We start from the raw sequence: 14,466 nt of genomic DNA, 5'->3' as shown, positions 1-14,466 counted from the left end.
CGAGGCTCTCCTGGAAAACGCGCAGGAGGCTGGGGCCGAGGAGAGGCCAGAAGGTCTTGTAAAACTTGGCAGGCAACCCATCGAGCCCCGGGGCTTTGCCAGAGGTGAGGCCGGCCGTGGCGGCCGCCAGCTCCTCCAGGGACAAGTCCTGCTCAAGCTCACCGGCCTCCAGGGCATCAAGACGTGGTAGGCCCTCGTGGAGTTCCCGCGTGGCCTCAAGGCACGACGGCTCGGCTGCAAACAGGTCACGATAAAAGGCGACGGCATGTTCGCGTATTTCACCCGGCTCTGTAATTACCCGGCCCTCAGGAGTCTTGAGATGATCCAAGACTTTGCTCGCTGCCCTCCGCTGCTCCAGGTTGAAAAAGAAGCGGGTTGGGGTGTCAGTTTCCACCAGCTCCTGGCAGCGGGCGCGGATCCTCGCACCGCGGGCCGCGCTCTCCGCCAAGTCGCACAGGCATTTCCTGCGGAACCGGAGGCTCTCGCTCAATGCCGCGTCACTGCCAGCAGCCAGCAGAGCAGCCTCGAGCTCCGCCACGTCCTCCTCCAACTCCCAGATACGTCGGCGCATCTCGTTTGTGGCCAGCTGGATGTACTGCTGGCAAAAGGCTCGGATCTGTACCTTGCCCACGTCCCACCACAACTTCCAGGAGGAGTGGCTCAGTCTCGCAGCCTCCCACCACCGCCAAAAGTGGGCAAAGCAGTCCCGGAAATAGGAGTCCTGAAGCAGGCTGACATTGAAACACCAATAAGGTGCCCGTGCACAGGCTCTCCCCGGCAGGCTCAGCTCACAGAAGGCTAGGCCATGATCTGACAGACCCGAGGGAGCGATGCAGCTGCTGCGCAGGAGTGGCAGGTGATGCCTGGTGACATAAAGGCGGTCGAGGCGAGCCATGGTGAGACCCCCGGCACCCATCTTGGCCCAGGTGTACTGGTGCGCATCAGGATGCAGGGCTCGCCAGACGTCCACGAGGTCTGCCCCCTCCAGGGCAGCTTGCAGCTTGCGAGCGGAGGGCAGGTGGGGCTCAGGCCCTGTGCGGTCGAGGCGCGGGGCAGTGGTACAGAAGAAAGAAAGAAAGAAAGAAAGACTTTGACTTTTAAGAGGCGTTTATTCCAGGGAGGGTGACAAATCGGGGCCAGTAAAGAGTATGTACAGGTTGGCCCAAACACCTGGGCCTCACGGACATGGTCCTGGGCTCACGGCCTGCAAGGCCTGCCCGTACACCCTAGACTAAAAAACCATAGCGAGCCAAAGGTCTATTTACATATTTACATTTCTGCCAGCGGGGACAATTGACCAGCATTCACATTACTGTTCAAAGTGTTTAGCTGGGTAGTAACCTTCACTCGGTCTTTTTTTGATTACAGGAGCCCCAGGACCAAAGGGAAGCCAAGGATTTCCTGGATCACCCGGACCACCAGGGGAACCAGGTCCTCGAGGATCGATGGGCCCCATTGGACCATCTCCTGACATTTCACATATTAAGCAGGGCAGACGAGGCCCAATGGTCAGTATTTTACCTTCCTGACAAAAATGTGTAGTGTCCATTTCTCCTGCCTCCCATCCCTCCCCTTTCCACATGCAACTCATTAGAACCCTGTGCATATTGTTCCTTGCAGGGTCCACCAGGAGCACCAGGGAGAGATGGCAGCAAGGTGAGCAGAGAAGTATTGTTCCCTTCCTGAATATGTGCATGTGCTCATTCAGTGTTACTCCTCTCTCTCTCTGGTCCTATAGACAGTTTCTTCTGAATGCTGTGATAATTTTTTTCTCCTGATGATTTGAGAATGGCATGAAATCTTTCAGAATCTGTACTCCTGATTTGTCTGCTTGCACGTGAATTTCAGACTTTTTAGTTACTCCTTCAAGATGTTCCACACATTTGCCTTGTACTTTTGATACTCTCACTTCACGTGCTCTGCAGAAGCCTACCTGTTAGCTGTTACTCGTGCCTGTTCCCCTTATTCTCTGTTTTGGACTTGTATTTATGTTTCTTTAGTCTGGAGAATGCTTCTCCTGTCATATGGCAAGTACTTCCCTTGCTTTCTCTATATCCCTCAGTAAATATCTTTCTACAAAGTGAAGTACTCTGAAATGCCTTCTGTGCTCCTTCCCATTTCACTTGATAGATCTTCAATTGGCATTACACTAGGTATGACTTCACCTAATCTAGTAGAATTACCCTAAGAGTCAGGAATAAGCCTTTCTCAGTGTCACTTAAACCGCTTTTTTCATTAGTGGACTCCTCTGGAAATTTTGAATGGAGGTTTGGACCCCTTTGAATTATAAGTGTGGATATTCACATACTTCTGATTGATCATAGTCATCTTTTGCATACCCCTTAGACATAGTCTGCAAACCCGCAGCGGTCTGCAGACCATGCGTTTAAAACCACTGACTTAGGCTATTTTAGGTTGCATCTGTCTATTTCTGTCCTGAGGTGGTGTTGACTTCCAGATGAGAACCAAGAAAGGTTTAAAGAGCTAGCCCACCACAATTAAGCACTCATAAGACTTAAGTTTTTAATAGCAAATTCAATAACAAAATACAGAAAATATATAAATGACTAAATAGTTCAGATAAGCCATATCACATAAGTGATTCAACTTTATAAAATGCACATTTATCTCAAGGCATGACAATCTTATTGATATTTGAAAGCAATTTAATCTTAAAATTTCTAAGCCCCAAAGTCTTAAAGACTCTAACAGATGGCCAGCTCTTTAGGGAAAGGACCTTCTTACCTAGCTTTCAAAAACAAAATTGCTACATAGCACAAGCAACTACACTTGAAAATGGGCAACTCAGCAAGAATTGTAGTTCAGGACTGAAGAGCAAGACTTCCAAAGTAGACCCAGATTTTATACTCTATTGCTTGGCTAAAATATCAAAAAACTTAATAAGGTTAAAAAAAAATCAAAGAATTTGTAATAAGTGCTACCTTAATTAATATTCATTAAGCCTTTGTCATTTTCTATATAAGCTAGATCTTATCTAAAATTAACCTTGTCTATCACCAAGCCACTAAATGTACTCGAGGGAACCTTTTTTCAATCTGTCTTCCTGGAGCTTTCTAAAATTGTTCACGTCTTATGACATTCTTTTGCCTGATCATTTCCAATACCTGTTCTTCTCTTAACCAAACTATGATCAAGCAAATAAAAGTAACTCTGTATTATGCTATCCTAAGCAGTTTAAGGCCTATTATAATCTACAGTGGGCATTTGCTAAATCCAAAATGGGTTGTCAGCTGCTCCTCTAGATGGTAGCACAAATCTGCCCATACTTGATCTCAGTGTAATTTACATCGGGATGCAAACTGTATGTAAATTATGCCAGCGCAAATGAACATCTATCCGTATCCTGGGTCGGGGTGTCAAATGTATGACCTGTGAGCCAGATCCAGCCCAATGAACCCTACAATCCAGCCCCTGATGCTGCCTCTTTTACTGCACCAGACCAGCCTTTTTGTGCAGTGCCTGAGACATGCACTGCCAGCTTTGCTAGCTCAAACTGATCCCAACTTGTACTGCCCATGCCTCAGCAAGCAGTGGGAGCAGCGCAGCTCATGAAGTGGCCTGAGTGAGCAGCATGAGAGGTGCAGCTAGGGATCAGCAGCAAAGATCAGCAGCAGTGCAGCTCAGGACCCAGCCTGCTGAGGCTGGGTCCTGTGCTGCACTGCCTGCTTGGGCTGGTCCCAGGCAACGCCACCTACCAGAGCCAGGCCCCAGGTTGCAATGCCTGCACCTCAGCAGGTGGCATGGATGGCATAGCTCAGAACCCAGCTCCAGCAGTGCAGCTTACTGGGGCCAGGTCCCAGGCTGCGCCACCCAACCTTTCTGGAGTGGCCTGGGTGGGTACTGCCTGTGCTGGATCAGGTGTGGATGGGGGAGCAGTCTATGGGCCTGATCCAGCCCACAAACCAGCCCCATGCCACTCATCTGGTCTGCAGGATCAAATAAATTTGATCCCCCTGCCTTAGGTCATCAACTTGCTTGTCCTGTTATATGATTTGCTTCACTATTGTAAGAGAGAGGGTTAAAAAGGACCAGCATTTGCACACTTCTGCTTCTATTGGAGGCAATGGAATTTTACACCTGGCTTTTGTTGGCAGAAAAATATACCAATACCGAGTACTTTTCAAAACCAATCTTGAAATTCGCACAACATTTTATATTTCCATTTCTCACTAGCACTTTCTCTGGTGTTTTTCTGGAGAGTCCCCTGCCCCTCACTCCCTCTCCATCATGGATCAAGATATCTGGGTCACATAACAGAAAAGTCACTGTCTGTGCACAAAGGGCATCATAGCTGCAACACCTCAGCCTGTGCATTTTACTCAGTGTTTCCCCCAGCAGGTGTAAAGTAATACGTTATTTCAGCAGGGTTAATTTTTAGTAAAATAACTGCTGCATACATGCGTTTCTATTTATCCATCATCACTGGTATGAACATGCAATAATTAGAGCATACATTTCTTAGCTTAAAAATACAATGTTGTCATAAGGACAGAACTGGGGAAATAATCCAACAAATAAATGTATTTTGACCACACTATTGTCTTTTCAGGTTCCCTTTTCCTGAATGTTTCTGCAGTCCATTTCACTACCATAACAGGCAGTGAAATTTGTGATACCAAATTGCAAAATTGGTATCACAGTAAGCTGCTCCAACTGGGCTCCATGTGCTGCACGCAAATACAATCCAGAACAATAGGCTCCAGAGTTTTTTGCTTCTGGGCGCACATTCAAATGGTGTATCCAGGAGCAAAAAACTCTGGAGCAATAAATTTCGGAGTTTGTTTGTGAACATTAATTGCACATGTAGATGCACCCTGTTTGTCTCAGAAGAATTGACCTGCTCTTCCATTCAGGGGAGAAATTATGGTGGATATTTGCTGACCAATCTCAAGTACCAAACACCAATATTCTTTAGACTGTATAATAATCGATCCATCCCATAGGTCAGGGCTGGCCAACTGGCAACCTGCAGGCTGCATGCAGTGAATTAGCAGTTAACGTGCATCTTGTGGGATGCCAATTGAACAGTCCTGCCCTATGGGGTGGGTTGATTATACATAGTCTAAAGATGATGTGAACATGCAGGGCGCTTGTGCGCATGATGGGGTTTTTAGTCATTAGGCTGCATTCTATGCCCCCTAAATTGAAATGATTAATTTTTCAATTGAAAAAGTGTGTTTTATTTTTCTGTCATTGCCTATATCTTATTGTCCTGGCAGCTTGCCAGGCACCTACTGAAGGCAGAAGTGGTGAGGGACCTGATCCTTTTTCTTCAGCGGAGCCTGCCCACCTCTCCCACCGCCGGGGGGCCATTAATCTGTGCCATTAATTGGTCAGCTCACCCTGCAGCTGCGGGAGAGGCAGGCAGACTTCACAGGAAAAAAGGATCGGGCCCCATCACCACTTATGTCTTCAGCAGGCTCCCATGGCCGGCAGGACACCGGGGGCACCCAGGAATGGGCTAACTTGCCCCTGAGGCAGCGTGGGGAGGCAGCAGGAGGGCAGCTGGGTGTGCTGGCAGCTGGAGGAGGCAGCAGGGGTGGTGCGTGGGGTGCTGGAAGCCTAAGTGGGCTTGGAGAAGCTAGGAGCCTGCCTGAGTGGCCCTGCTCCCCATGCGCTGTACCTGTCACCTTCTCCAGCCTGCAGCACACCCAGCCGCACTCTTGCCCCCTCCCCATACTGCCCCAGGGGCAAACCAGCCCATTCCTGGGTGGCCCCAGACATCCTGCCAGCTGCAGGAGCCTGCCAAAGGGAGAAACAGCGAAGGGCCTGATCCTTCTTTTTCTGTGGAGCCTGCCTGCCTCTCCCGCAGCTGGAGGTTGAGCTGACTAATGGCTGCAATTTTCCAAGTTGTAATGTTGCAAACTAAGCTATATTGGGATGTAGTTTAGTTTGCAACAATGCAAACTCATTTCAAACCCCCAAAACTCACATACATATAATATGTGATGCCATTAAGCCACACAAAGGGAAATTTTTATCAGGTGTACATCATACTATCAACATGTGTACAAGCAGCCATAGTCTGAACATGCAGGTGAGTTGCATAACCCTACCAAAGTGCAAAAAGCTATTGGCAAAATAAATTGGATTAATGTATGTGTTTGTATGCAAGAACTAGTGCTTTGCTCAGATAAAGAGGCTGCATTTGTTAAATAAAATTATTTGCTGCACATTTTTCACTCAGTTCTAAGCAGGGTGACAGTAGAATACTAGAATCAAATACTTCATCAGGTCTTTGTTGCAATCACTATCAAACCTGAAACACAACTTGAATCACTGTGATGTTCCCTAATGATGTTCCACATTTTAGTGCTGTGTGGAAAATTAAGTTTTTTCAGTTCAATTTTTTTATTTTCAATGGCATATTAACCCCCAGTGCTCCACTACCAGCATGGTGCCACCAGGAAGTGAGAGCATGGAGCCTGTGGAAGTATGCTCCCCAGGCTCCATGCTCTAGCTGCCTGGTGGTTTCAACCTGGGAGCAGAGTCACCAGGGGTTAGTTCCTAGCAAGTGTATGGAGCCCTGGTGTATGCTGTGTGCCATGCAGTGAGCATGCTGGTTCTTAGCCCTGTGCCCTGGCTCTGCCTTCCTTCCCCTGCCACTGACAAGCCCATACCACCTGGGCCCAAGATGGGACCACTGGGACTTGTGGGGGAAGGGGGAGGCAGGCAAGACCCCCCCCCCCCTTGCCAAGCAGCATGAGCTAGCAGAAGTTGCTAGGTTTCAAGGAACCTGTGGCCAGGCGGCACAGAAGAAATTCAATTAATTGCATGTATTCCCTGCAGTGGGTGAATTGAATTTTTCCACTGTCTGGAACAGGAGCGCAGCCTGGGCGGTCTTGTGCCCAGGTGAGCTCAGGAGAGCGACTGGCTCAGCAGGATTCCTTAGAGGAGGCCTCCTCCCCACCGCTTCCCCAGCCAGGACATCTCCCTCATCCCAGCTACCACAACCTCTGTCACCCCTGTAACACAACACTCCCCCTGCCCCCTCTCCCCCAACCCAGTCCCAGTCTAGTGAGACTCATGTGCGATTTTGGTCCTTTTTTTTTTTTTAATTATTATTCTTTTTTTCACTCCTATCTCTTTACTTCTTCCCCCCTCCCCTCCACTTCACTTCAAGCAGCTTTTCAAGATTTCTCCCCTCCCACTGCAGCTTCAGCTTAGCTTTTGCTGCTGTGGAGGGAGGGAAGCTCCAGACCCCATGCTGGCTTTTCTGCCTCTAAACTACATGGCACCCTCCCACCCCCTTGTCCCCCAAGAGAGGAGGGATAGAGTCCTGGTTTCTGTCCATACCCCTGTTCTCCAGGCCCTCTTGTGGCAAGTCACATTTGTCAGATCTAAATGGCATTAAACCTTAGCCTGGGATTGCTCCTGAAACTGTTCTAAATTTAAGAGGGCATAATATTCCACAGATTTAGAATGGCTTAAAGGTAACCTGTAACAGCACCCTATTAGGTACCTAATTACCCAAGTCCACTGACTTTCAATACAAAGGGATACCTAAACAGCTAAGCTTCTTGGGACTCAAGCTTCTAATCATGTGGGTGGTTTTTAAAAATTTGCCCTGAGGCCTCAGTAATAGTAGGCCATAGATAGCTTCAGGTGATGTGAATCAGTTTAATTCAGTGAAAAGCCATGGAACTCCTTTAGCTTATATATGTCCCACAGCTTTAAGCCATTTATTGGTGCAAAGTTTGTGTATCTAAAGAAAGCAGCTAGCTTATGACACAAATGTTGTAGCATATGGCCACAAAGTGCATGTTCAAGGCGGAATAGAAAAAGGTATAGTTAAAATGAAGTTTCCTACACCCATATTTTTTATCTGGTAGAACATAGAAGTAGTCCTAAATGTAATTATTTTTAATGGGAGGGTCACCTTAATGTATGAGTGCATATCAATACATGTCTAAATATCTATCTCTGTGCCATAAATAGCAACATATTTTAGGAAAGATAAACAAAGGCCAATCACAGCTCCTTTGAAGTACTAAGACAGTTGTCTTTGTATGCTCTGCTTATGAAACTTCTCTTCTGCAACCCCAGTTGAAAATGCCTTATGTCTCTCCCACTTCTATTATCACACATATGAAATGTACTTAACTCTGCTTACAGATTTCTCATGTCTGTGCTCCTTCTTGTGCTATCCCTGTCTGCACCACATGATAGATCCAGGTCTTCTAACTCTGAGCGTTGTCAACAGGAGCTGCTGCTTTCTTCTGCAACCTGTTCTCTGCATGACTGTATCCTTCTGATTTCATTTGCTGGGGCTTTTTGTTTTGATATTTCAGCCTTATTTCCTTGCATGTTCAGAGCCCAGGAAACTGGATGTTTCTTGTTGATCTCAATTGTTGCAGGAAAAAATGTACTTTAGTCTTATATCTAACAAATGATAATAGAAACTAAATCTTGTAGCTGGCTGCTTACCCAATGCATCAGCTCTTCAGCCAGACAACTATTACAGAGCTGTGCTGAGTGGAGAAAAAGCTCTGTGGCCTGTACTCTTGGCTTGGGTGCGTATTTTATGTTGGGCTTTGTTATACAACTAGCAGTGGTTTTGATTGGAAATTGTTATACATTTATTTTACATCTTCAAGCTATTGGAGAGTTAATCCTACAAGCATTTAAAAAAACTGATTATTTGTGTGCACGCATGTGTGTGTGTGTGAGAGAGAGAGAGGGAGAGACTTTTATTTTTGCCAGACAAGGCTTAAAAGTTTTGCCTTGGGGCTACATCAGTAATCCTCTAATTTACCAGTTGCTGAATGTGGCTATGGAAAGCATGGAAACAGAAGGCAGCAATTCTTACACTTGCTGATTGTCCTCAGTGCCTGTACAGAGAGACTGGTGTCTAATGTGAAAAAATCTGAGCAAAATTCTGCACTGAACTAAGGGTTGTGGAGTTGGGCAAGACCAAGAGAGGGTATGACCATGGCATACATTCCTAAAACCAGTGTCTGCCAAAAGGTGATCACTTCTAGGAATTTCAGGACTATAATGCTTCCTTTGATCATGCTTCAGAGCTGAATGTGAAAGAAAGCAAGAGCTGGGACAGTCATGAAGACCAGTTTCTGATAAGGAAACCTGGCTGAAGTTTCCACACAAAACAAAGCTGTCAGATCCAGCTGCTAATTCCTTCATGGTATACATTGGGCAGACTTTCTTCCTGACCCATGAGCCTGCAACGTCTGCTTAATACACTGGCAAGTTTGTGTTATGGACCCTGTTCAGTGCTACATACACAGAGAGTGAGAGCTGCACGGCCCCAGCTAGGAAGCTTTTGCTCTTCAGCTCAACCTACATCTGCTTGTGGAGATCCCAGAGTGTCAGATGAGGTGGCAGCTATCATACTAGCTCTCCTTAACTTACTTGCTTTATTGGATGAAGCCAGCAGGGGTGGTATGCGAATAATGGCAAAGCAGTATAATTTTCTGTTGGCTTTAATTGCAATGCATTCATGAAGCTGGTTTTTATTACAGGGGGAGAGAGGAGCACCAGGACCAAAAGGGACACCTGTAAGTGTCACTTCTAGCCATAATGTACCCACCTGGCATTTCCACTGTAGAGAAGGGACTGGGAATAGTGTCACAGTCGGATAGCAATGGGAAAAGCAACTCTTTGTACTGTAAAGAGGAGCTTGTACTTGTCAAAAGGTTTATTACACAGAAAATAACTTCATTATTTCCATTAACAGAACACTTGTCGATCCACTCACTCTCTTCTCCATTCACTGGACACATTGAAAGCAAAACCTGCATGATTTTCTAGTTCATTGGCTTTCCAATGGGACTAATTAGCTAAATTATAGTAAATGGCAGTAACAAACCTAACTGGGACAATGCCAGCAAATGGTTTCCTTAAGGGGAGAGACACATTAGGCCAGTGAAAGGGTATTACCTGGTGCTTGGTACGGTTAATGAATAAAAATTAGAAGAGGAAAAGATGGAGATGGGGAGTGGTGAAACCCACTTTTGTTTGTCAGGGTGAAAATCAGTCTTGGTGTAGCAGGCCAGTACTTCCACTTGTAGTCATGTACCTTCATGTCTTTAAAAGTGTGGTTTTCAAGTCACGGGGACTGCGGTGGGGTTTAGACCTTGTACAGTTCATCTAGGCAAGGCTTAATTCTATTATTTTAAGTTTGTTTTCTGAGGTAATCCAAGGCTTATTTAAGGGGAGACAATTTATTTCAAGCAGACAGTAGTAGGCAACCAATGCCTGAATTACCCCCCGGGGAGGATAATTATATCAGTGTGTGTTTGGTGCATGGAAAGCGTGAAGCACCAGATGAGTGCTAAGTAATGAGTATGAATAATGACTGTACAACATATTTGCAGGGCCCTCCAGGCTCATTTGACTTCCTGCTGCTGATGATGGCAGACATCAGAAATGACATTGCTGAGCTGCAGGAAAGAGGGTTTGGACACAGGACTCACTCATCAACGGAGGAATTTCCCTTACCTCAGGAATTCATGAACTATCACGACACGGTAGATTTGGGCTCTGGAGAAGACTACAGACAAAGGACTGCACCCAGGGACCCCAGGACAGAGAAAGCAGCCCATCATTAGCCAGGCTTGGTTAAACGTGCCCAAGAAAACTGTGTAGAGCTGTACAGAAAAAATGCACTGATGATATAAATCATTACATTACTGTCCAGGTTTTTTTTTTAAACATCAGAACAGGAGAGATACAAGAGAAGACACAAGAGCAAGAAGAGCTGGAGAGGAAGAGCAGGCATCACTGAGATAGCTTAGCTTGTTATAAACAAAATCAATCACTGCTTGACATAAGCGGTCTGATTCTGATCCCACTTTCATTGGTGCTGGGCAGGGTCAAAGGAGTACAAAGGACAACCTTCCCTCCCCCCGTGTATGGCACCCCCCTGCCTTCTAAGCAGAGAGGGAATCATGTTTGCAAGTGGGAATGAAGTATTGAAAAGGCATTCATTCCTTACATCTCTCTACACTGAAAAGTTGGCGTCACAGAATAGATTGCACTCCACTCGTATACAGTATCTGTTTCAAATTGCTGAAGCTGAGGGTGTCTTTGCCACCATTTTAGTCTAAATACCACGTGAACAATTTTTCAGTGTAGTAAGCACATTTTCCTTCAATGTCGTATTTTGCATGGTTCCTGTTTTACAGCACGTTTAATGTTAAATTCCCTGTAAAAAATGCATCTGAAAACCTTTTATTCTCCATTTTATTTTCAGGTATTGAACACTCCTCCAGGAGCAAACTTGAGCAGTGAAACAAACAAGTCTTTCCCAAAATCTCTGTTTAGTTTTTTAATCACTTTCATGCTTTCTTTGCAAGAGAACAAATGCTATAATGTCTGCACCTATAGCACTGTCCTTGTCATACAAATGGTGCAGATTAGGCTCTAATGCTGACTCGGCATGATGTCAGCAGGGGAGCCAGCATACTCAGAAAAGCTTCCTGAAGTTCATGAAATCTGGAACTCTTGTGTATATTTTCTTTGGAGGACATTTCAGTTCCTCTAACCGCGTTCCAGTTACTTGCCACCTGTATGTTTCAGGCAATGTTTGTTCTCTTGAACTTAAATGTGTGCCGCACATTAAAAGGAACTGTGTGATTGATGCAGATTAGACTAATTACAGTGGTTCTTATACTGTGGCTCAGAGACCTTCAATGTTCTCAAAATCTTTCTCTCCTGAGTTGCTGATTCCAGTAATTCTGACAACCAAGGGTTGGAGAGGTAGTGTTTTGTAAGAAAAAAAGTGCGTGCAAGGGACAAATGGACAACAAAATGCAAGTAACCTAAAGCACCAGCAGTGTATGTGGCCTAGTTAGCTAATTTCTTGTAGGAACTGCATATGCATGTCATATTCATAGACTCTAAATGTACACATAGGTACACGTTTAACACAACCTGCTGGATCAGGTTGATTGTTTTTTTAAATACAGACTAATGATGGGGAATCATTCAAGATTCCCTCCCCCTGCAAATGTGATCTGAAATTGGACACTGATTTTTAGTCTTAGGCTTTGCTTTTTCAGGTGTATCAAATAATGCATGAGAAGCTTCCTCAGTTTGGGTTGACCAGAGAACTCAAAGGGACAAATTGCCTTGTTGCATAGACACACCTAATGGAAGGGAACTCTCACCCTGAATCGAGATGGTGCTGAGGCGCATGCCTGACAGTAAGACCATGAGTAGTTCCACTAAAGACAGTTGGGATTGATTATGTGCTTAAAGTTACCCCCATGATGAAATCCATTCCTGAAACAGCTGTAGTATTTCCATCATGTCATTCTAGTGCTGGAGGGTGTGGGGTCTAAAGGGCTTTGTCCCTCTATGGAACAAGCATGGCATAGGGATTAAGGGGAGTAGCTATTCCCCTTAGTCCTGTCCTTCTGTGTCCCTGCCTCCACATGGTCCTCACACACACAAAGTGCCCTTAGTTGGATCCCAGGGACTGGGCCTGGTGCAGCTGAAGCAGGTCTCCTATTTCCACATGGCAGGGAACCCCCTTCTGTGCAGACCTGCCTTAGGTGATCTAAATGTGGGCATGTTTATAGTACAGATAAGGTTTGTATGGACCATTCTTGTTATGTTTTCAATTGACCTTATAGTAATTTTCACAATAACTGAGCTATATCAGAAATCACTTCATTTAGGATAGTTATATAGGCACAAATCCTCAGATAGGAAGGTAAGCCATGTTCTTTTCTTCAACTAACCTGAAACTTTGTATAAATGCAGAAGTATAGCTTCCAGATTCCAGCTGGGTCACTGGGGAAAGGGGTTCTTTGGCTGTAAATAATTTTTCGTTATGGCTCTTAAAATTACAAGAAGCAAGAATCCAACATATGAACATACAAACAGCTGCTCTTACATCTAGTATCATTATTTAGTCTCCTGCACATGACAGCTTTGTTTTGTATAATTAAATACTATGTATAATTTTATTAGAAAGAAATAAGTTAAAATGTTGAGTTATAAACAGAATGATGATAAAGAGTTCATTATTTTATTAATGTGGGATATAAAAGGTATTTAATGGAAACATCTGCAAAATTGTGTAGTGGTGGAGAAAATCGTAATACTTGTGGGTTTGTGTTTATTTCTAAGAAAATCAACAAAGCTGGTGGAGTTTTCCCTATACAAGCTATTCTCATAAATTTGAAATACTGAAGTAAAACATAGTCACCTGAAAGCTGTCCTTGTAACTGGGGTTATTCTGAAAAATAGGGGGAAAAATTAAGATTAAGTGGCCTTAGATTAATCCACGCAGAAGTCATTGGTATTGCAGGTAAGGGTTTCTAACAAGTCACTGTCCAGTTGTATTTCATAAATAACATGTTAGAATCCAGTCGGTATCAATGTAAGATGAGGACTGGGTCTGTGAATTTGTTTTTCATTTGCCAACAGGCACACAAGTTTTGTTATACATTTTGATAATTATACTGCTCTCTTTATTTATAATAAGTATATGAAATACTAGATTATGTATAAAATGATTGTGATTATATGAAGTATTCTTAATAACAAAGATATTTTTCTTACGCTGGTAGTTGTTGCTGTTTTTTAAAAACTCTTTTTTGTTGTTGAAATTTTCCTGATTTAATGTGGTAAAAACAAAATGCTTGGGAGTGGCACTGGAACATCACCCACCTGATGCAGGCATCTCCACCTACTCTGTTGTTCCACATATAACCAAGCTATACCTATACAGTAAAGTGGCCTATTCATATCAAAATAGAGATTTGGGGCATATCTAGGCTGCCTTCATCCATGGTACAGAATGACACCATTAAACGACTTTCTGTCCACTCGTTCCTGCTCCAAACAAGCCAAATGCATCAAAATGTAACATAGCTGCATCTAGAGAGGTACTGTGTCCTCACCAGTAAGCCAGTCTGAGATCTTGATGGCATGGTGCCCAGAGTGCCCTCAGTGCATTTCTGACACCCACTCTGTTCATTTTCTGGCTTGGTCTATGCAGAGTGATAGTAAGCGGGCAATCCATCATTCAATCCATCAGAAAATTTTTGGTGGAAAGGTTTTGGCTGAAAATTTCAATTTAGCCTCCAGACTACCTCAGGAAGCTACAGTGTGAGCACCTTTTCTTGTCTGACTTTTCCCTTTTTGCCTCTATAGGCTCTATTCCCTAATCAGGCTACATGGTGTATAATGCATCAGGCTCCCTCTTCTTGCTGAGATGCTACAGTGTGCCATGACAATCCCATAGGTGTGGTGCATCATGGGAAATTTCCCAGGCAAAACGAACAACTTATTGGCTTTGGCAGGTTCTTTTTTATTGAGGAAAAGGTTCAAATATTCCACAGAAAGTATTATCTCAAAAAATACTTCACTCAGAAACCCAGTTTTCCACTGAAAAAGTTTGGATGTCAAATTTCGCCCAACCCTATTACTTATGTCCTTAATGCTTGGTGAGTTTTTAAGGCTTTATCTACATGA

General features: G+C 44.5%; 1 protein-coding gene across 1 annotated transcript in view; it reads left to right on the top strand.

Moving 5' to 3' along the window:
- CCBE1 (collagen and calcium binding EGF domains 1) overlaps positions 1-13,909 on the top strand; it is a 59,674-nt gene extending 45,765 nt beyond the window's left edge. The window contains exons 7-11 of the mRNA XM_025198480.1: positions 1,369-1,508; positions 1,621-1,656; positions 9,501-9,536; positions 10,356-10,508; positions 11,234-13,909. Coding sequence (XP_025054265.1) covers positions 1,369-1,508; positions 1,621-1,656; positions 9,501-9,536; positions 10,356-10,508; positions 11,234-11,407 — 539 coding nt within the window. The 3' untranslated portion in view covers positions 11,408-13,909. The remainder of the gene's footprint in view (positions 1-1,368; positions 1,509-1,620; positions 1,657-9,500; positions 9,537-10,355; positions 10,509-11,233) is intronic.
- The last annotated feature ends 557 nt before the right edge of the window (positions 13,910-14,466 follow it).

The sequence above is a fragment of the Alligator sinensis genome, unplaced genomic scaffold (assembly GCF_000455745.1).
Source record: "Alligator sinensis unplaced genomic scaffold, ASM45574v1 scaffold347_1, whole genome shotgun sequence".
NCBI lineage: Eukaryota > Metazoa > Chordata > Crocodylia > Alligatoridae > Alligator > Alligator sinensis.
The sequence above is the reverse complement of the archived record's forward strand: the minus strand, read 5'-3'. Positions and strand labels throughout refer to the sequence as shown.